This window comes from Osmerus mordax, chromosome 13 (assembly GCF_038355195.1).
Source record: "Osmerus mordax isolate fOsmMor3 chromosome 13, fOsmMor3.pri, whole genome shotgun sequence".
Classification (NCBI taxonomy): Eukaryota; Metazoa; Chordata; class Actinopteri; order Osmeriformes; family Osmeridae; genus Osmerus; species Osmerus mordax.
The window spans coordinates 16221662-16242581 of NC_090062.1; the positions used below are offsets into that span (position 1 = coordinate 16221662).

Here is a 20920-nt window from a genome sequence, read left to right on the forward strand (position 1 = left end):
TGTGGGTAGCAGTGTGTGTGTGTGTGCACATGTCTATGCTGTATGTGTGTGTGCATTAGTGCTGTGTGCACGTGTGTTTGTGTGTGTGTCACCAACCCCCCCACTCCTTCAAGCAGAAGCTATATGTACCTCCATCAGGAAGGAAGGCCGGCCGGCTGTAAAGTGATGCTATACGACAGGCGGTCTATACCACAAGGGGCTGCTCGCTGTAGATAACACACATTACCATCTCTCAAAGGAAGAGACTGAATTTAGGAAGCAGACAAATTAAAGGACTGCGGACACACACAGACACACACACACACACACACACACACAGGGTGGTTATCAGGGGGGCAACAGGCAGGATGTGCCCAACCAAATAAACACACAATTAAAAACAAAAAGAAGAGGCCAGGACGAGAGACGTCTAAAACTACTAAAACACCCTCTTTATTCCCACTTTTTCACTAGAACGACCCAGCACAGCCTGATGGGAAACGAAGTTTCACATCGCTGTAGAAGCTTGTTACTTCCTGACATTGGGTCATGTGACGCTCTGACCGCCAGTAGAGATTGGTTCCCAAGTCAGGGATTATAAATAAGAGTCTGACACATGGGACTGATTCCAACTATTTCTGGGGCATTTTATGATCCAGCTGCCCTCTCTCCTTTTTCCTTTACGCATGTAGGCATGCTACCCCTGTCTCATATGCCCAGTATAATACTGACATCAGTGAAAATACATGGCATTTATTGGAAAAACAGAGCTTGTCATTGAGGATTTTGTGAGACTGTGATACGAAGTTGTCGTGGACAACATGTTCTCATTTGCCAGGGGTAACTGACTCTCAGCCAGAAGATGGGCCTGACAGCTAAACACAGCAAGACAGCATTGTTTGTAATATGAGAAGGAAACAGAGACGTAATCCAAACACACACAGGCAAACATACAGCTATGTTGTTCTGGGAAACGCATCTGCCTGGAGGAGGGGGGTGTGGGTTTGAACTCGCGTTCAAACTTGATAAATTCTGTCTGTTTCGGATTCTGATTGTGTAACTGAACTGGAGTCATGAGAGTTTCCACAGAATTGATTACGGCATGTTTACATTTGCAAATAGGCAATACAAGGATGAGTAGAGCTATTTCAACACTCTTTAACACAGAAAAATGAATCCACAGTGAAAGGGAACCATGAAAGACAGCAGAAGCTATAGACCTTCACCTGCTTCCAAAATGTCTTAAGGGGATTTCCCCATGTGGGCGTATTATAAACAACAGATTATAAAGTTCTGAAAGGCTAGCAATAAAAAAAAGAATATAATGAGTTTCTGTCAATGCTTCCTCCTACAGTACCACACTACACCAAAAGAACAAGACAAAACTGAGTTTTTAACTATTTAACCAAACTACTCACTACCTGAATCCATTAACTTTGAAACACTTTTCAGTGGTGAACAATGTTAACCTGTCACTTCAAAAGTAAAGTGCCATGCTAAGCTGTTCACAAACGGTGTGTGTGTGTGTGTGTGTGCCTGTGCGTGTGCGTGTGTGTGTGTAAGCACAACTAATGACACGTTGAGGTTTAAAGTGCGATAGGGAAACGGTTTCAAGTGCCTTTTCTTAGTCAAGCTGGCCATCAGTGCATTCCTGAAGTCAGACAGAATGAGCTTATTCAGGGTGATATGGTTTCTCTGCTGCTCCCAGAGAAGGAAAACAGGAGGAAAACTAGACTTGATCGAGCACAGATAACCTGAACTATCAGGTTTCAGTTCTCAGCTTTCATATCTCAAATCTCAACACTTGAAGCACCACAGACAAGGAAGTGAAAGATTCTGAAAGCCAATCGTAGAAGACTAAAAAAGGAAAGTCATATTTTGCAGTGTAGCCTAAAGTAAGACTGGTGTAGCAGCACACAGAGTAAAACTCAGAAGTGGCGTTCCAGAGCTAGAAGGAGAAGCGGTCTGGCTCAACCACACCGGTATTTGCCGTTCTCCAACGCTATCATTCAAGTCAGTGTTTCCCCTACCATTATATTAGGGGGGCGCCCCGCCCCCCCAACGGCACCCCCCACCTCCCCCCTGGAAGGTCAAGTATTTTTTTTTTTTAAATAATCTTTTTTTGTTTAATTTTTTTAAATAAAAATAAGTCATTTAAGGTTACCTTTCCTATAAAAAAGGTCTAGAGCTTGATCTTTTATTAAACAAACTAAATGGCCTTATGTTATTTATCTTATTTACACGACGGCATGTCATTTCTGTCTCTACATGGTCGTCGCCCCCGCCGCCGCTGTAAACGTAGAGGAAACACTGCAAGTGATCGACAAAAGCGCCAGACAGAAATAAATCCCAGCCAACGCTACATCTCTAATTTCCGGAAGTTACCGGGCCCTTGCCTTGTACCTCAGAAACGACTTCTTTGAACCCCGTGGCCCCATTTTCACATCAACAGACGAGATGTCAAATCATCAAAGTCCTCACTGGAGCCCCAGCTAACGAGAGCTAAATTACCTGAAGAAGAGGATTATCTGACGATGGCCATTTATTCTTTGACCTTAAACCTAGAACACTAACGTAGGCTGACATTGATCTCTGCTCTTCGCAAGTATGAACCTTTAAAACTATGTAAGGTTACTGCTGAAGTAATATTATTGATTGACAAGGAGCTGGCTAAGTTAGGACAGAAACGTGACGTGACATGTATTAAACCACTAATATTTGAGGCACTCTGAGGGATTTTCTTTTTAAACGATGATTCTAGAACTCTTGATAGAACTTTTCTGTGCAGATATTAGATCCCCCACGGCTTCTGCTTCCTGGTTTAGGCAGAGCTGTCCCTCATCCCTCCCAGATGGATCTGACCTCAAGTGTTTGTTGAATCTGGCGACCATCTTGGTAAGGTCTAATGGGCAGGACTATCACGTGCACAGTCGTTGTGTCCTGAACCGGGAGCAAAGGAGGAGGGCTAAGAATAGAGGCCTGGTGCTGGATTCCAGACAGGATATTGTCTTTGAAGCAGTGCAAACAGTGTGAGACACTGCAGTTAAAAAATCGATGAAGATCTGGCCTTATATCCTCCTAATACAGTGCAGAGTACGATGTCCTGGTGAAGAATGTTCTGACAGCGCTGAGGGCTGTGTGTGTGTGTGTTAAATGTGCACTTTGTGTGTATATGTGTGCTCTGTGTTTGTGTTTAGGCACTTTGTGTGTGTGTGTGTGTGTGTTTATGCGAGGTGTGAGTGTGCATGTGTTCAAAAAAAGGCAGACCAAACACTCCATGATTAAAAACACCAGTTAAACAGCTACATTCCTGTGAACAGAGATCTCTGACCTGGACCAGGTCCTCTTTTATTTACTTCTACACAGGGAGTCCAGCATCCTCACAGGGAGCACCCAAATAAAACCAGACCAAAAGAGTCTGCAGACACCAAGGTCCAGACAGACACCCCGACCGGGTCATATCAACCGGAACTGCCTTCCATAACAGTAGCAGTGACTGCTCTGACAGGTCAAAGGTCACACATGTCAAACCTCAGATCGCCAAGGTGGTCCAGTTTCAAGGTTGAGTCCCCTACACAAACCACAAACCTCCATAAAAGGACAAGAAGCAAAAAACAGCTAACTTGAATCATTAAAAAAAAGGTTCTCGGTGCGAGTTGCCAAACCCGGTGCAGCATCTAAATCATTCCCAGAGTCCAGAGGACTGCAGGCTGTGTTCAGCTGTCAAGTCTGTCTGTAACGAGCTAGGAGTGTTTGCTGGTCACCGTGTGAGTGCTGGACATGGTTATGTTCCTTCTGATCCACAGTAACCTCCCCAGGTTACACTGCAGGATGGCTCAGTCGGAAGGACTGCAGGAGAAGCCAAAGGACCTGGATCGGATGACAGGCCCCAGATCCTGATAACCGCAGGGTTCTGACTACTATCCAAAATGTTTAGTCACTGAATAAAAATGTGCACATGGACAGCATGACTCCAAATCCCTCGACCGCCACAGCAATCAGAAAGATCGTATATAAAAAGTTACAACAGGTCAGATATTAGCTGCTTGCACTGCAACACGAGTAACTGTAACTTTTCAACAAGCATGCAACTCTCAAACACCTGCAGCCAGACATATAAGAAACTGTCTTCATAAATATGACCCAGCGGGCAAAGCTATCATCCATAGATGCAGTCTGAGACCAGAGACGTGAGGCTGGGAGCTAAACTGTCTCATGAGGCTAGAATGGTGCATCTGGCATCGCTTTACGCAGAGCAAGCACAATTACCCCTGATACTGATCACCAACCAGCCACTGTGGACAATAGACCTGCATGTGAGAACCTGGTAACTGCCCTTAGCAACTGAGATTAGCGACTCAACCACTCCCTAAATTCTTGGAATGCTATGAAGCAGTTTGTGGTACATCTTAAAATGTTTCTTTTGGGAGTGGTTTGTGCTTTCTAATATCATTAGCTGCACAGTGACAGTACAGGTACCATGTTTGGGTGATAGGAGTACAGGTAAACTACACTTTGATTTGAGCCAAACCGTGGTCGACATTAAAATTAGGTCACCAAATATCTCCATCAGGTTCCTGGTGTTTCGTGTCAGTTTTACTAGGCGTTAGTGTAGTTTCTGTTTAGCCCAGCCAAGCAAGCAAGCAAGGGGCGACGAACAATTCTGTCACCGGTGGTCGACTTTTAAACTTGTGATAAGGTCTTATATAAACGTTGTTACTGACCTGCGCTCCAAGCACAGGCTGGTGCAGAGTGTGGGTGTGCAAGGTCTACCAGATTGAGAGAGAACCCTTCAGCTAAGTCTGTGATAGAATACTATGTTCCACTGCGTGTCTCACCTGAAATGGGCTCACACATGCCAGTTCAGTGTCAAGATATTATCTTATTCTCACACATTACATAATAGTTCTGTAACGCTTGGTTGGGTAGAGGACTTGTGTGGGTTATGCACCAAGTGGAGCAATTCATACAGTATTGTTTATACATTCATTCAGGTCATAATTTAATAATAAAAGGTTGTTCACAAGCATGTACAAGTAGTCTTGCTCTACTCTCATCATTTTCTCATCTAAATGCTTAATGATGCGTGTCCTCTCATAATATGAGATTTCATAACAAAACAAACATTTAAATCACTCGGTATCACACACTTATCACTGTGTGTGATGCAAAATACATGACCTTAAAAAGTGAAAGACTGGGAATGGTGCCAGAGAATTGAGCCAGGGGGATAGAAGATAGTCTGTGGTTGCAAACTAAAGGCCAGAGGTCTGGCAGTATAGCCTGCTAATCCAACATAAGACCCTGTGTGGTCCCTGACTGTCTGGAGGACTGGGGCTGGCACAGTGCGATGCCTGGGGATGAAGGAGATATTCAGGACCCAAAATGTGCGCCAGCCAAAATCAATTTCAGGAGGGGAAATTTGCCGCACCGGGACAGCGACAGCTGGGGGGAGAACGGCTGGTCCAGGAGAGGATTGGGATTGTTAGAGAGGGGGACCACCAGCCTGAGGCTTCCCCAGCAAGAGAGATAGGGTGTTGCTGGGTGTGTGTGTGTGGAGGGTCAAATACCTGTGCTCTGACCACAGCTCTGCAGATAGCCTTTAGCAACTGGGTGTTGAACTCAGATGGACCCTGGCATGGCAGCAGATTAAAGGGCAATAGAGATGTGTGTGTGTGTGTGTGGGGGGGGGGGGGGGGGCATAACAGAGGGGTAGCCCTGGAGAAATGATTAAACTCACCCTTGTCCTCTACCAGAGCAGACATCTTTAAGCCACACCACTTCTCATTGGTCCCCAAGTGGGACAGAGAGGAAAAATAGATGTAGGAAGAAAGCAACCATTATGAATCTCTCAGGGAGAAAAAAACCTCACAGGCGGAACTGTATTCACAAGTCATACAAAAATGAGTTGGGGGTAAAAAAAAACAGCTTTGTAATTAAAAGCTGCTGATGCTCACGCTGTTGTGCCCTGTTGTACTTGTACGTCTATGGGCACTTTGTGTCCTCTTCTCCGCAAGCTTAGTGACTGGCTGGCACTGCTGTTATAAATAGCCTCCAACTGGGCTATAGGGCTGTATCCCTTCCCAGTCCCTGTGGAGAAGAGCTGGCCAAACACACTGGGCACCGGGCAGAGCAGAGGGAGGATGCAGAGGGAGAGGAGGGGGGGGTTAAAGAGATGAGGAGGAGCGAGAGGAAGGTAGAGAAAGATTGAGATCGAGGGAAGGGGAGAGAGAGTGAGAGTGTGAGAGAGAGAGACAGAGAGAAAGATAAAAGGAGTGGGCAGAGGGCATTGCCCAGTCCATAGTGTGGGCCAGTCTCTCTCTCCCTACCTCCCTCCCTCTCTCTACTTCTCTCTACGGGCCGAAGTAATTTAACCACAAGCCAGCTGCAGGGGTTCACACATTAGAGTGGATATGGAGATCATTATAGTTAAACGACACACGACTGACTGCTCTCACAGTTCCCTCCCTGCTGGGTCTGGGCTCATAGGCAGACAGTTGGGCTGGGAACTCAGACTCGGTGCTCATAGCTAGCGCTGAACACTGGGAAACTACCTCTACACTAACCGCTAAGCTGTGCTAACAGCACCTCATTCAAAGCCTTGGAGTGCTAACGCTAGCTAACCCTGCTTACTGTAACTCACCCAGCAATGTGTGGTACGCGCTGGTACCACGCGGTGCTGAGGTGTGACATAGTCAAGGCTGCATGCCTGCTTAATGACTGTACTCGCTCATCACTCTGGTGTCTTTTTCGACAGAAAGTGAGAGGGAGAGAGATTGATGGTCTGTAAAAAAAACAGGACTGCGCTGTGGAGATGAACAAACACAGGCTTGGGAGCTGATCGACCAGAACTGCCTGCTTCGCAGCACCTACAGCAAAAAAAAGGTTGCTACTTTTGCAATTAGTGTAGGCTAAAAATGGCTTGGATCAGATGTTAACACCCTAACAGCAAGTATGTTAAGTATGTGAACAGGAACTCTTTATTCACTTAGCCTTGAAGACAACTTAACACTGTATGATAGAATTTCAAACAAAAATATGTGAGACAGTATGGGTAGACCAAACATCTTATTTATCAGTTTTGGCCAATGCACTTCAAGGGTAGCAGTCTTCAGGGTTCGATTCCCGGCCGTGGCAAATGACGTTGTGTCCTTGGGCAAGGCACTTCACCCTACTTGCCTCGGGGGAATGTCCCTGTACTTACTGTAAGTTGCTCCGGATAAGAGCATCTACTAAATGTAAATGTTACTGTAGGGGTTGATAACTGAGAGAAAAAGTCAACAAGGAGACCTCTGCCCTGTGAAGACACGAGATGACCCAGATATGATGAGTCTGGCATTTCCTGTTACTGCATCTGAATTAGAATGATCCGTGTCGACACAAAGCAATCAGTGTGTACCCAGTTCTCATCCTTATGTTTCATAAAAAATCCAAGACAAGAATATTTCAATAAACCATCAAATTCGACATGGTCAGACGAAACATAACATTTTCACTGCATCGGCTCTTGAAAGGACAATCTTGGATAGGATTTGATTCTCTCTCATCGAGTTCTCAACCCTAGATAGAGAATGAGAGATCTTCATAACCTGTGGTAATGTTTCCAATCCAGGGTGTGGCCACTGAACAAACCAACTTTTTGTTCCTGTATCACAATAGGTTGCTATGGCTACAACACCAAGCCAATGATAGTCGATACGCATGATGCAATTCAAAAATAATTCAGAATGCCACCTCTGTCAAGAGAAGTTAGAATGAGGGCAAAAAGCAATTAGTGGTTCCCCCTTTGGCCCATTTTGTTGTCTATGTGCTAATGAGAGTAATCAACATCCAGCAAAGCTCCAAGGCCAGTCATGTGAGAGCCCTTCCTAGTGGATCGATGGAAACTGTGTTCGGACAGCGTGTGTGAAAAGGCCTTCAGGTCAAGCGTGTCAGACCGCACACGTCTACAGAACATACACGCACACAGAGGAAAGAGATGCAAGAAACAGACAAACGGACGAACGCAAGCAGAGAAACACGCCTGCATGTTACACAGCCTTTCCATGCTTACAACGGCAACAACAAAACAGGAATTTCTCAGTGTCGGAATTAGTCACTACAGGATGTAATTTCACACATGCAGTGTGAACGTGTATTGTGCAAATCATTTTTAAATATTTTATAAAGCCTGGAGAGCACCTTAGGACAAACGGACACATTCCTGTAAGTCCTGACAAAGCAGTTATTCCCCCCAAAAAACTCTCACGCAACAACAGGAAGTCAATCACGCAACAACAGGATGAAACATCAGGGAGCAGACTAGCTCAGTCGATTCCAGGCAATGTGGTTGTGGTGGTGTTAGTGTGTGTGTGTGTGTAGGCGGATGCATCCTGAAGAAACAACAGCTAGAGCTGCAGGGGAAGGACACAATTCAACAGCACTCGTAGTCTGTCACTGCATCTGAAATGTCTCACATGCCCGTCGATTTGGAATAGACATGACTTATCTGTCATGTCGATCAGCGTGACTACACTGGCTTGGCACGTATTTACTACCCCATGTCCAAGGAGCGCTCTGTACACACATGCTCCCGCCTCTCGTGAAGGACTATTCATTGCGAGGGACTGCCGGAACACACACACACGCACACGCACACACGCACACACACACACACACACACACACACACACACACACACACACACACACACACAGTGTGTGGGTCCCTTAGTGGTTTTATCCACTGTGTGATCCACTGACAGTCAGAATTGTAACAGTGGGCAGTAACATCACTTAATACTGGCAGCTTTTTTTGTGACAGACTTCGATCATTGATGGTATTGATGAAATGTTCGAAGGCAACAGCTAATGTGGAGGCTCGTTTTCCCTTAGGGCACTTGAATAGGGAGTCAGGTGGCTGAGCGGTAAGGGAATCGGGATAGTAATCTGAAGGTTACCAGTTCGATTCCCGGCTGTGCAAAATGACGTTGTGTCCTTGGGCAAGGCACTTCACCCTACTTGCCTCAGGGGGGAATGTCCCTGTACTTACTGTAAGTCGCTCTGGATAAGAGCGTCTGCTAAATGACTAAATGTAACACTGAGCCAGCTGTCACAAGATTCCACAGTCCACAAGAGTCCACAGCAATATTCCTTCTCATTTGGCCGGTTCTTCCTTCAGGTAAAACAGAAAGCCAGAAGAGTGTGTGTTGAGGAAAAAGCCACTGTTGCTGGTCGGGAAAAGAAGGGGAAACCCTCTTCAGCTTGTAAGCATACAGCCAGAAAGGGAAACCAGGATAAGTGACTCATTTGAGGAGAACTCCTTATGAAAAGCACCCAGAGAACACTTTCAAGAGCCATAAACATTTCACTCCCCCATCGCCTGTGAGGAAACTAGTGGGAGGGGATCAAGAAAACGTAATCAGGTGGGGAGTCAGGTGGCTGAGAGGTTAAAGAATCGGGCTAGTAATCAGAAGGTCGCTGGTTCGATTCCCGGCCGTGCAAAATGACGTTGTGTCCTTGGGCAAGGCACTTCACCCTACTTGCCTCGGGGGGAATGTCCCTGTAATTACTGTAAGTCGCTCTGGATAAGAGCGTCTACTAAATGACTAAATCTAAATGTAAAACATCCATCAGCTTGATTAAACAGGCCGAGAATGTAGCTGTGCCGTTAACTTGCAAAGCTACACCTCAACAGCTAGATCTGCCCCTGGTAAACAAACAACAAGTGGTAAAAGCTCAAAACAAGCAGTTCATTTCTCAGCCCTCGAAGTTTGAGAAGTGGGTGAAGCAGCTGTTGCTTTAGGTTTTACAGATCATTGAGGGTTGAATAGCTCAGTGGTAGAATATTTGACAGCAAATCTAGAAACGACAGGTTTAAATCCCCGCCCCTCACCCCTTCTCTCATTTGTCAGTTTGTCAATTATTAACTTGACCTTCCAGGGGGGGGTGGGGGGTGCTGTTGGGGGGGCAGGGCGGCCCCCTAATATAATGGTAGGGGAAACACTGGACTGTGTGTTCAAATGAATTGGGAGCTACAGTATTGATGTTGCAGGCAGCTAAGTGCTAAGTCCCCCACACCTCCTGCTATGTGCTAATGCTAGATAAACACACACATTGTTGAGGCTAAAAGAGGAGCACAGGAACCTGTTAGTCAAGCCCAACTACCTTTTGTCTCCCAGTCATGCAGAAAGAAAAAAACCCCAGCTAAGTCTGGCTAAACTAGCGGATTTGAACCACTGCAGAGCATCAACTTTGTGATTCTAAACGTACAGCCTGAGACAGGAGAAGGAATTGTGGCCGTTTGTAATCAGCTACGATGGCCAGCTACTTTGTTTGAGGGCGCGTCCATGTTTTGCAGTGTTGTGTTCATGTGTGTATATATCAAAAATATATATTTTCCTCTTTGCATAACTCTGCACAATTCGAGCAGAGTGTAAATATTGTTTTTCTCCAGCTAACCAGGAACAGACAGACATTACAGGCATTCCCCAAAACATCTTCTTCACCTCAATATCAGCAACCACATTGACCTCAGGGACGTCTTGTTCTCATCAAGACTTGTCAGAGCTGTGGATAAAATGTAGTCACACTTGAACCCATGTTTAACGTACTAGCAGACTAGCCGAGTGCAGCAGTCAGCCCTACATGGAGCAACCTTGGAAGGTTACATAATTCCTTGGAACCCTGGAAGGTTGGTTGAGTCAGTAGAGTTACAAGTCTGGGCCCGTCAAAACCAACACTACTAAAGCCAGGTAACAGTAACACCACATGAAAGCCAGATATGAATAATTACCAACAGATGAGTCTGTTCTACAGTAGGGGTGGTTATTCCATTGTGTCTACACTCGTCTCTCTCGTGCGGCTAGTCATGTGACTAAACACAGTTGCATAGTAGAAATTTAAGTCAACCGGCTGCATTGAAAAGAAAAACACATATTTAATATGTTAGGCTATAAAACACAGGACTAAAAATGCTGCCCTATCGCCAGAATTATGTAATATCGTAGTTGTGATGACATCATTGTTGCACTGCTTGGTAAAAACTAAGTCTATTCCTCAGCTCTAGCAACTGAAACATATTTCTGATCTTTGGTGATGTGCTGTACTTACGACAGCGTATGCCCCAGCTGTACGTTGCTTTTGACACATCAGCTAAAAGTGCTAAAATCTCAATGAGTGTGCAACAACATGGGCTGTTGCAGTCTGGAAGAAATACTGATGTATCCCATCACAATGGTAAGGACGTTACTTAGGATTCAAAGGAAATAACAGGAGGATAAAAACCATCTAGGCATCCCTTGGACGGTGGAGAATTTTCCCCTCGCTCCCCGCCACGAGCTAGGAAAGAACGAGTGTCTGGGGCCGATAATGGAAAGAGGACTTGAGATCTTTTTTTTTGGGGGGGGGGGGGGGGGGGGGGGGGATTTGGGGAGGTGTCAGAACTTCCCTGACGAATGGAGAGCTCAAGCTCATTAGACAGGCCACTAGGAGCCATTGGAAGCCACCACTACTGATGGCCAAGACTGGAGACTGGGAACAGAGCTTGCTTGCTACTTTCCCCTGAGTCATCACTGCTGCTGCAGGGGCAGGATGGAGGGATGGAGAAGGAGGGGAGGGCATGATGGAGGGGAGGGCAGGAGAGGGCAGGAGAGGAGAGGGCAGGGGAGGAGAGGGCAGGGCAGGGGAGGGCAGGAGAGGAGAGGGCAGGGGAGGAGAGGGCAGGGGAGGAGAGGGCAGGAGAGGAGAGGGCAGGAGAGGAGAGGGCAGGCGAGGAGAGGGCAGGAGAGGAGAGGGCAGGAGAGGAGAGGGCAGGAGAGGAGAGGGCAGGGCAGGGGAGGGGAGGATAGGGCAGGTGAAGAGAGGGGAGGTGGTACTTACCCAGGATGGAGTGGACCCGGACAGAGAGTTGGGTACGAAGAATCAGGATGGGCTTCTTTCCTTTTCTGCGGAGGAGAGGATGAGAAGACGGTTCAGAATACAGTTTAGAAGACAAATTAGAGTGAAAAAGGAGACACAACCTGATTTAAGAACCACTCAACATTCTAAGATAAACACAGACTTCTTAAATTGAGAAGTGAAGTACTATATTTCCTCAAACATTAGCCTGAAGAAGAAAAAAACAAAACACACAAAAAAAATGCCTCCAACACATTTCAGTTGGACTTTCTTTACCGTCCGGCCCTTCCACAATGGGAACAAGTGTAGAGCAGTAAAAAGAGGCGGTTTTGATATGTAGCGCCTGATCGCTAACACAGCTGGCTGGGGAGACACTGGATCTCCATCTCCCCGCCTCCCACATGCTGCCATCCCATAAACAGAGGCTCTGCTGTGACGGCCGCGGCCCGACCAGCAGGGATTTGTACTATGGAAAGTTCTAGAGCCGACATAGAGGTATGGAAAGTATCTGTCCCTGTCTGAGAGTGTGTGTGTGTGTGTGTGTGTGTGTGTGTGTATGTCTGAAATAAAGGATTTAGGTTCTCAGCAACTGACACATACTGTGAACACATGCAGTAGCTGCACATAGACTCTTACAAACGATAATCACGCCCACATTTTCCAGGCCACGTCTAGTGACACATTTCCTCTTTGTATTTCACCCCAACAGAGTCTTACTTTCCCCATCCCAAGTTACCAGTGTTTCAGCTGTGACCAACTGCCCCAAGCACACACAAACACACACACAGCCAACCACACACACACACACACACAGCCACACACAGCCAACCACACACACACACACACACACAGCCACACACAGCCAACCACACACACACACAGCCACACACAGCCAACCACACACACACACACAGCCACACACACAGTTACAAGACCCGCTGCCAATTTTCCTCTGATCACCATGTTCGTAAAGGCAGCAGCCATCCCGGTCTTGCAGGAACTGCAGGGGATCCTCTGAGGTAACTTTTCTAATGGGAGGGAAGCTGGATCCAAAGCAAACACGCTCAGGACTCCAACAGCCAGAAGTGTTTTTCTTTCACGGTCACGTTTTCTCCTGAATAGTTACATCATTTTGCTAGTGTTGTTACTCCTTTTACGTGTGTGTGTGTGTGTGTGTGTGTGTGTGTGTGTGTGTGTGTGTGTGTGTGGGGGGGGGGGGGATTTACATGTATTTGTGCCTGTAAAACAGGCTATTTGATATGACCATTTACACCACTGAATGGAGATACATTCTGATAGCCATGAGGCGACAGACTGATGACTGAGAGGTCGATAGGAAAGGTTCTGAGTCAGTCTCCCAGGGAAACGTCACCCATTCAGAACAGGATGTGCCTTTGTCACAAGGGACAACATACAGGCTGTACAAGAACAGCCAGCCAGCATAGAGAGGGGGGGGGGGGGGTCAAACAGGATTCGAATAATATTCCAGCGCATTCCGCCATCGTAAATATTTTCATTGTTTGACAATTCGCTGAATAGAGGCCAAAGATATGAACCAGTAGTCATTGGAATATGCAACAATGACTGTCTGTTTCAGTGTAAACCTACAGTTGGGCTCATATGAATATTTAATAGCAAGAAACTGAAGTGAATGGGTATTGATCCCAGATTGCAATTAACTCCAAACTACAAATAGAGTCAGATAGAGTGTATCAAATGGTTATGAGGATTGGCCATTGGGTAATATGATTTAAACTGTAAGATTCATGAAACTTTTACCACCATTAACCCACTATCTAGCCTCCATGGTCGTTTGTCCTAAGACCAAGGATTATATGCCATGACAAGCTGTATCAGGTGTGTGTGAGTGTGTGTGTGTGTGTGTGTGTGTGTGTGTGTGTGTGTGTGTGTGTGTGTGTGTGTGTGTGTGTGTGTGTGTGTGTGTGTGTGTGTGTGTGTGTGTGTGTGTGTGTGTGGGCATGCTACTGTTTCTTGGACCTTGTAAATGATTCACGATCATGGATAGGGGTTATAACTCTGTTAAGCAGAGGAACAACACGTCTCAGGCCAATATGATGTATAGAACTAGAGATCAACAGAAACATTTGATAAACTAACTGTTGAACTTCCCACCCTAGAACTTAATCCCTAATAACTACTTGGAACTATTATGATTGTCTATTGGTTAATATGATTTCAACTTTAAGATTCGTGGGACTTTTCCAATACCTCACGGGTTAAACCCACTTCATTCTTCAACTTTCAAATCCCATTTGAAAGAAAATCAAATACAATTCAAATTACTATTCCACCACGCCAGTCTGTACCCACCTGCAATCAGGCTCCCAAGACCTAACCAGACTAAAACACTACTGCAGTACCGGTAGTTAAAACTGAATCTACAGTTAGGTACTGTGTAGTCGTATAGTCCTCGTTTCTTGGTCTCCTTCTTGACCCATTTCTCTACGGAGTCATCCGAGTTTCCTGCTCCAGACAAAGCATTAATTGTCTGGTAAAGTTATTTGTCACGCTTCCCCCCAGACGCTATTTTCAAACAAGGAGTTCAAACGGGTCGGATGATGTCATTATGAATATTATTTTCTGTCAGCACTTGTCCATTATAAGAGATTACGGGTAATGGGTAGGTTGGGTTGAGTTTAAAGGGGTCATGCGACAGTACGTATGCACCTGTGTGTATGTGTATTGACTGTCTGTGTGTATTGTGCGAGTGAATGTGTGTGTGTGTGTGTGTGTGAGCTGCACTCTTACTGTATTCGAGCAGACACCCCTTCTTTCCTCCTCTGCTCTGACGGAGGTGTGTGCACCTGTGTGTGTGTATTGAGCGTCTGTGTGTACTGTATGTGCCAACCTGTCAAGTGTGTGTGTGAGCGAGTGCGTGCGTGTGTGAATGTGTGTGTGTGTGTGTCAGATGGCTGAGCGGTTAGGCAATCGGGCTACCAATCAGAAGGTTGCTGGTTCGATTCCTGGCTGTGCAAAATGACGTTGTGTCCCTGGGCAAGGCACTTCACCCTACTTGACTCGGGGAGAATGTCCCTGTACTTACTGTAAGTCGCTCTGGATAAGAGCGTCTGCTAAATGACTAAATGTGTGTGTGAAGGCAGCACTCTACTGTATTCGAAGTCCCTACCCAGCTCCTCTTCTCTGACAGAGGGGTTCCATGAGAGTGAGGACAGCTTCACATCAACATGCTCACAGGTTGGCCTGGTTGGACACGTGCCACAGAGAGACCAGTCACCCATACACTATCTCTCCCCTCGGTCATCACAGCTCCGTGCCATATTCTGCGCCGCGGGTCTCTACGGAGACGGCAACTGGAGGAGCTGGGAGTGACAGAGAGGTGTAGAAATGGTCTGCCGTCCGTTAGGTAATGTTTTATACAAAGAGACAACACACAACTTGCGTCTCTGTGATTCTGAAAGGTTGTTTGTCTAAATCTACCATCCGGGGTTTCAACAACTGCAGATCAAAGGATTTTTCCACACAAAAAAAAACATTTCCATGATTTTTCGGGCCCTCTAAATCACCACTTCTAACTTTCCAGAGTTTTCCACGGCGGTGGGGCCCCTGACAGTAACTTGTTTCAGATCACAGTGATCAGCCAGTGGCCTAGTCCTACAACCCCCACCGTCTGCTGTGCTGGTACAAAAATAAAACACTGTCTCTATCCTGAGTCAACCCTGTGTTTTTACTGTCATCACTCTGTCTTTACCACTGATCTCTCCCTCCCCTCCCTTTATCCCTCTCTTTCCCCTCACTTTCTCCATCTACTCCCTCTCATTTTCTCCCTAGTGGTGTCATACGTACAGGGGACTCTGACTCACCTTGTACAGACACACCAGTCCTGTCTAAGCCCTCTGCTAGTGACACACCACACACACTCATGGCCTGCCACAATGACTCACCTTGTGTCTGTGGGATATGCTTTTATGCATAAATACCCATCCTGTACAGTGTACACTGGCTTAAATAAGTCATCTCAGAGTTGTTTGAGTCAACAGCTTCTCAACCAATCAGAACGAATTGTGCCACCAAACAGCGCTAAAGAAAGTGTTTACTAAGATAAAACAAATTGGTTTAGAGGACAGGAGGAGGGACAGGAGGAGAGACAGGAGGGGAGACAGGAGGAGAGACAGAGGGACAGGAGGAGACAGGAGAAGAGACAGGAGGAGAGACAGGAGGAGAGACAGGAGGAGACAGGAGAAGAGACAGGAGGAGAGACAGGAGGAGACAAGAGGAGAGACAGGAGGAGAGACAGGAGGAGAGACAGGAGGAGGGACAGGAGGAGGGACAGGAGGAGGGACAGAAGGAGAGACAGGAGGAGACAGGAGGAGAGACAGGAGAGACAGGAGAGACAGGAGGAGAGACAGGAGGAGGGACAGGAGGAGACAGGAGGAGGGACAGGAGAGACAGGAGGGGAGATAGAGGGAGCCGTCCTTACGCCGAGTCTTCGTACAGCTGCTCCAGCTCATCTCGCTGCTCCGCCAGGGACATCTCCAGGTCCAGGTAGTTCCCATTGGTGGCCAGCTGCAGGGCACACTCCTCCAACTAGGAGGGTGAGAGGGGGGAGAGGGGTGGGGGTAAGGGGAGAGGGGCAGACAGTCATACAAGTGAACATACATTCACACACTTTCCCTGTCTCTCTCTGTCTCACACACACAGACGGAGATCCAATTCTCTCGTCTTTTTTATCCTGGCATACTTCACGACTGCAATCACATCCCTCTGATCAATCTCTAAAGTATTCGACAGACCGATAATGAGAGAGGCTGCATGCTTTCTCTAAACATGGCAGGATATCTCCCTTGGCCTGCGAGATGCTGTCATCCCTCACATTTAGAAGGACTTTGAGCTTGTTCTGAGGTTAGAATATGTACTCTCTATTTATAGCATTTCAGTCATCATCTTGATAACTCTGGCATGGCCGCATAGTCTTGTTGTTCTAGCACAGTGACTCAGAAAAGGGCATTTCTGTGGCATACCTCATGCGCACAGTTCACTGATATCATGTTTACTTATAATGAGTGATAGAAGCCACACAACAATCATTAAATACCAACCAGTCCAGGAAATATTTTTAAAACATGTAAACAAAGCCACGGCATTAGCAATAACATAACAATTACAACTATGCACTCGTAACAATCGACATGCCTAAGAGTTATATTGGGACTATGTAAGAATCACATTTGAGAGGAACGGAAGGTACATTTTATTAATGGTTGGGACGAGATATCATACCACACTCTACAGGAGTTACACTTCAGGAGATATCATACCACACTCTACAGGAGTTACACTTCAGGAGATATCATACCACACTCTACAGGAGTTACACTTCAGGAGATATCATACCACACTCTACAGGAGTTACACTTCAGGAGATATCATACCACACTCTACAGGAGTTACACTTCAGGAGATATCATACCACACTCTACAGGAGTTACACTTCAGGAGATATCATACCACACTCTACAGGAGTTACACTTCAGGAGTTTCCTATCCCAGAATACAAAGTCAAGGAGGCCATTTCACTGAGCTTATCTTGTGTTTACAGATCCCACCCTTTCCTTGAGCATCGACTCAATTTAGCCCTAAACTGGCAACCGCAGATGGGGGGGGGGGGGGGGGGTTACATTTGCCAGATACCCCTTTTCTTATGAAAGACAGAGACCTAAACCTAGGAAAACATCAGAAAACATGTGATGGGTCAAATTGTTTGAATAAAAGTTGCCAATGCAGTGTGCAAACTGTCATACCCGTTTATTGCTACCTGTCCTTCTTATCTCCCCAGAGCAATGCAAGTCTCGCCTCTGGTTCATGTTTGCGATCTGGGATTGGAGACTGGATTGGCGATGGAATGCGTTTTGGTTAAACAAAGTTTTTAGGATCAGTCAGAGAGGGATTGAGTAGGGGGTTGAAACAATTTGACGGGAACACAGATAGCGTCCTTCTCCACAATGCAGACATGGAAAGATACAGCGTGCAATGAACTTGCATGTTGGCATCAGCCTGCATGTCATATGCGGGTCCATTGCACATTCTGTTTTTACTTGTAATTTCAAGTATTCACAAAGCTAAGGCTGCGGCACTTACAACAATTTAAGTCCAAATCAACCCGTTTGCAGTGGGAAAGTGTCATCTATAATGGATTTCAAAAGCTAACAGAAGGAATTGGATTGAGGTATTCAAGCTATGATTGTCATAGCTTGTCACACCTGTTAACCTTCTAGCGTCGTCAAAACACTTCTGAACACTTCTGAACTCGTTTCTTTGTGAAAGTATCAACAGACATACCTTCAAAGGTGCCTCTAGAAGTTTGTGAATTCCGGCAATTTGTTCACTCAATGCAAGGTTTTCATCGATATTGTACGGTGGCGGTCGTCTCGGCTCTGGGAAATTTGTGCAAACGAATGGATCCGAATCCTCCAGGTATTGGACTCGGCATGTGATAGTAGCCATGGCTCAATCTTGTCTTTACCTTGTTTGTAGCTGTTAAAATATTCTTGTTCTATGTGCCCATTGAAACGAGAAATAAAAGGAGACGCGACCCGCTCAGTTGAACAGATGCAATTATTGCTGGAGGAAAAGATCGCTCGAGCGGACTAGGCTACCCGAGGGAGTCGTGACGTCATATGAGTCATGCGAATGAAAATAGAGCTTTCCTTGGCCACACTGCTCACCTGGCTCAGACACACCCCTTCCTACAACACCGCTGTCTATACGAGCCTACATATTCCAAAATTATAAAAATGTAAAATGTATAATGTAAAGTTGGATCAATTGCGGGTTAAACAATCAGAAACATCACCAGAACTGACGCGGGAATAATTGGCGTTAAGACGTCTACAGACTTGTTGATGGTTATTTAGCAAAGGTTGTCTTGAAGTGTCTTCCACTTTCTTTCCATCCGCTCTTGGCCTCTTCAACAAGGCCAAGGGCTCACACCGACTTTAATGACTTCATTAATCACAATCTGCACAATGACACCTTGCCACATTGCAATTTGCACTATTTGTATATTTTGTACTATTTGTATTTTTTGTACTAGTTGTATTTTTTGTATTTTTATATTGTAAATTATGGCTTTATATTTTATTTTTTATCCCCTTAGTATTAGCTAGATTTTGTACCTTTTGTATAGTTAGACCACATATTTAAGTTTTAAGATTCCTACATGTTCAATAATGTATGCACCTTCCTGCCAAAGTAAATTCCTTGTTTGTGCAAACTTTCATGGCGATTAAACCCCTTTCTGATTCTGATTCTGATTCTTGTTATTGCTAAGTGGAGTTTTACGAGTGCTGCAGTCAACGTTTTGTGAAAGAGCTCTCCCTTGTGGTATAACTACGCTATTACAAGTAGCGCTCCATTCCACCACTGTCAAACATATAGATTGATGGCAAGCAATACATTGTACTACATTTTTACGAAGTCTGTAACACAACACACACGAAGTTTTTATGTTAAATGTCTACCCATCAATAATATGTATGTCTGTTTGTTTAGACAATTATTAGCAACGGAAGAAGTTTTTTTGTGTGCGTTTACTGTACCTCCCCCCTACTCACCTGGGCAGATGGTTTAGGCCAGCTAGGATTGGGGGGCCACAGGGTATAAAAGCCTCATTATGGCTGGGTACAGGGAGGAGGGGCAGCTTGATGTGAGCTTGGTAAGAATGAGAAAGTTTTACTAGGATTTTAGTTTGTTAACTTTGTGAAATATTCTGGTTTATTTTGTAGGGATGGGCGAATGATGCCTTGTGAAGCTTTGGTGGTTTCTTCAGGATTGTGCCGGCCCAAAGAGCCGAACTATCGGCGCATTGAAAATGAACAGTGACATCTAGCAGCCATTTAAACTGGCTAAATGAGGTGTAGTGGTTTCCTCGGACAGTAGCCTACCCTCTGTGGTACTGGCTCTGTGATGACTCCAAATCAGAAAACATGGGTCCAGATTAGTGTGAAAGGATGACATAACTACCCCAAACCATCGTTTGAAGTTTTAACTCCTTTGGGAAGCAATTACGGTGGGGTCACACATTCTGGCGGCCGTCAGAAATGGTGACCTCTGTGCTAGTCTGCTAAATGACTAAAATGTAATGATGTCTTAACTGGGTCATTATAATGGAAGAGTCCCTCAGTAATAATGTATTGTATGTTTGAACTTGCAGTACATCAAAACCGCAGAGGTCACTGTAGTACTGTAAAGTGTTTGACTGGATTGTGTCTGGTTTGCAGTCAGGTGATGACACGTGTTTAGGATTGTGATAGAATGTTTATGAATGTTATTCCAAATGAAAACCCAGACACAAACAACTGTGGTAAACTGGAATAAATATCATGGCAGGAAAATAGTTGAGAAAATCTCACGGTTTTGTGGATGAATTCCAGTTTTAGATATTCTACTGCATTTTGCAGAATTACATTGCTTAAAATTGCATTACAGCGACCTTAATTGCTTGGTGCCAGTAATTAAGAGGACTAATTTGGTCTGTGGCAGTAGACGGTGGCCAGAAGGAATCAAAACATTACTGCTTGTTTCACAGAAACCTCGAGCCTGGTCCCTTCCTCGCCCGTTGGCACTGCATGCCGTCTTCCTCCGCGGCACAATATCGCACAAACGACAAACCCCCTGCAGGGAATGCACCCTTGGTCCACTGTTGTCATTAAGTTCAGAGAGTTTCCTGCAAGCTAACATGGAAGCTACTGTCCTTAACTGACACTTTCCAGGAGGAAAGTTGGTGTTCAAGTTTTTAAAACCACTAACATCAGACCCTAACAGTGAATATGCACCCCCCCCCCCCCCCACACACACACACACACACACACTTTTTTTTAATCAAGAAAACAATATTTAACGGCCACATCCTCAATTATATTTAAAAAAAAACGTACCACCCACATTTGAAAACAAGCACCTGACTGTGGCATATGACTACCAGTGGCTTTCTCGTCGATTGTTCTCAATGCCGCGATTGGCGTCACTGAGCGACATTCGCTCGCCTGTGAATGATGACATTAAGAAAAGTTCACTACAATGTTGCG

At 45.6% G+C, this 20920-nt stretch overlaps 1 protein-coding gene across 5 annotated transcripts in view; it reads right to left on the reverse strand.

The window, feature by feature from the left end:
- The window catches only part of fhod1 (formin homology 2 domain containing 1), a 48214-nt gene extending 29793 nt beyond the window's left edge, over positions 1–18421 (reverse strand). For 3 of the 5 annotated variants that reach the window (XM_067248422.1, XM_067248421.1, XM_067248420.1), the window contains exons 1-3: positions 18174–18420; positions 16315–16421; positions 11838–11902 (exon numbers count right to left, since the gene is read on the reverse strand). In XM_067248422.1, coding sequence (XP_067104523.1) covers positions 11838–11902; positions 16315–16421; positions 18174–18338 — 337 coding nt within the window. In that variant the 5' untranslated portion in view covers positions 18339–18420. Of the gene's footprint in view, positions 1–11837; positions 11903–16314; positions 16422–18173 lie in introns of all 5 variants that reach the window. The other 2 variants (XM_067248419.1, XM_067248418.1) reach the window with 1 other exon arrangement.
- Between the last annotated feature and the right edge of the window lie 2499 nt (positions 18422–20920).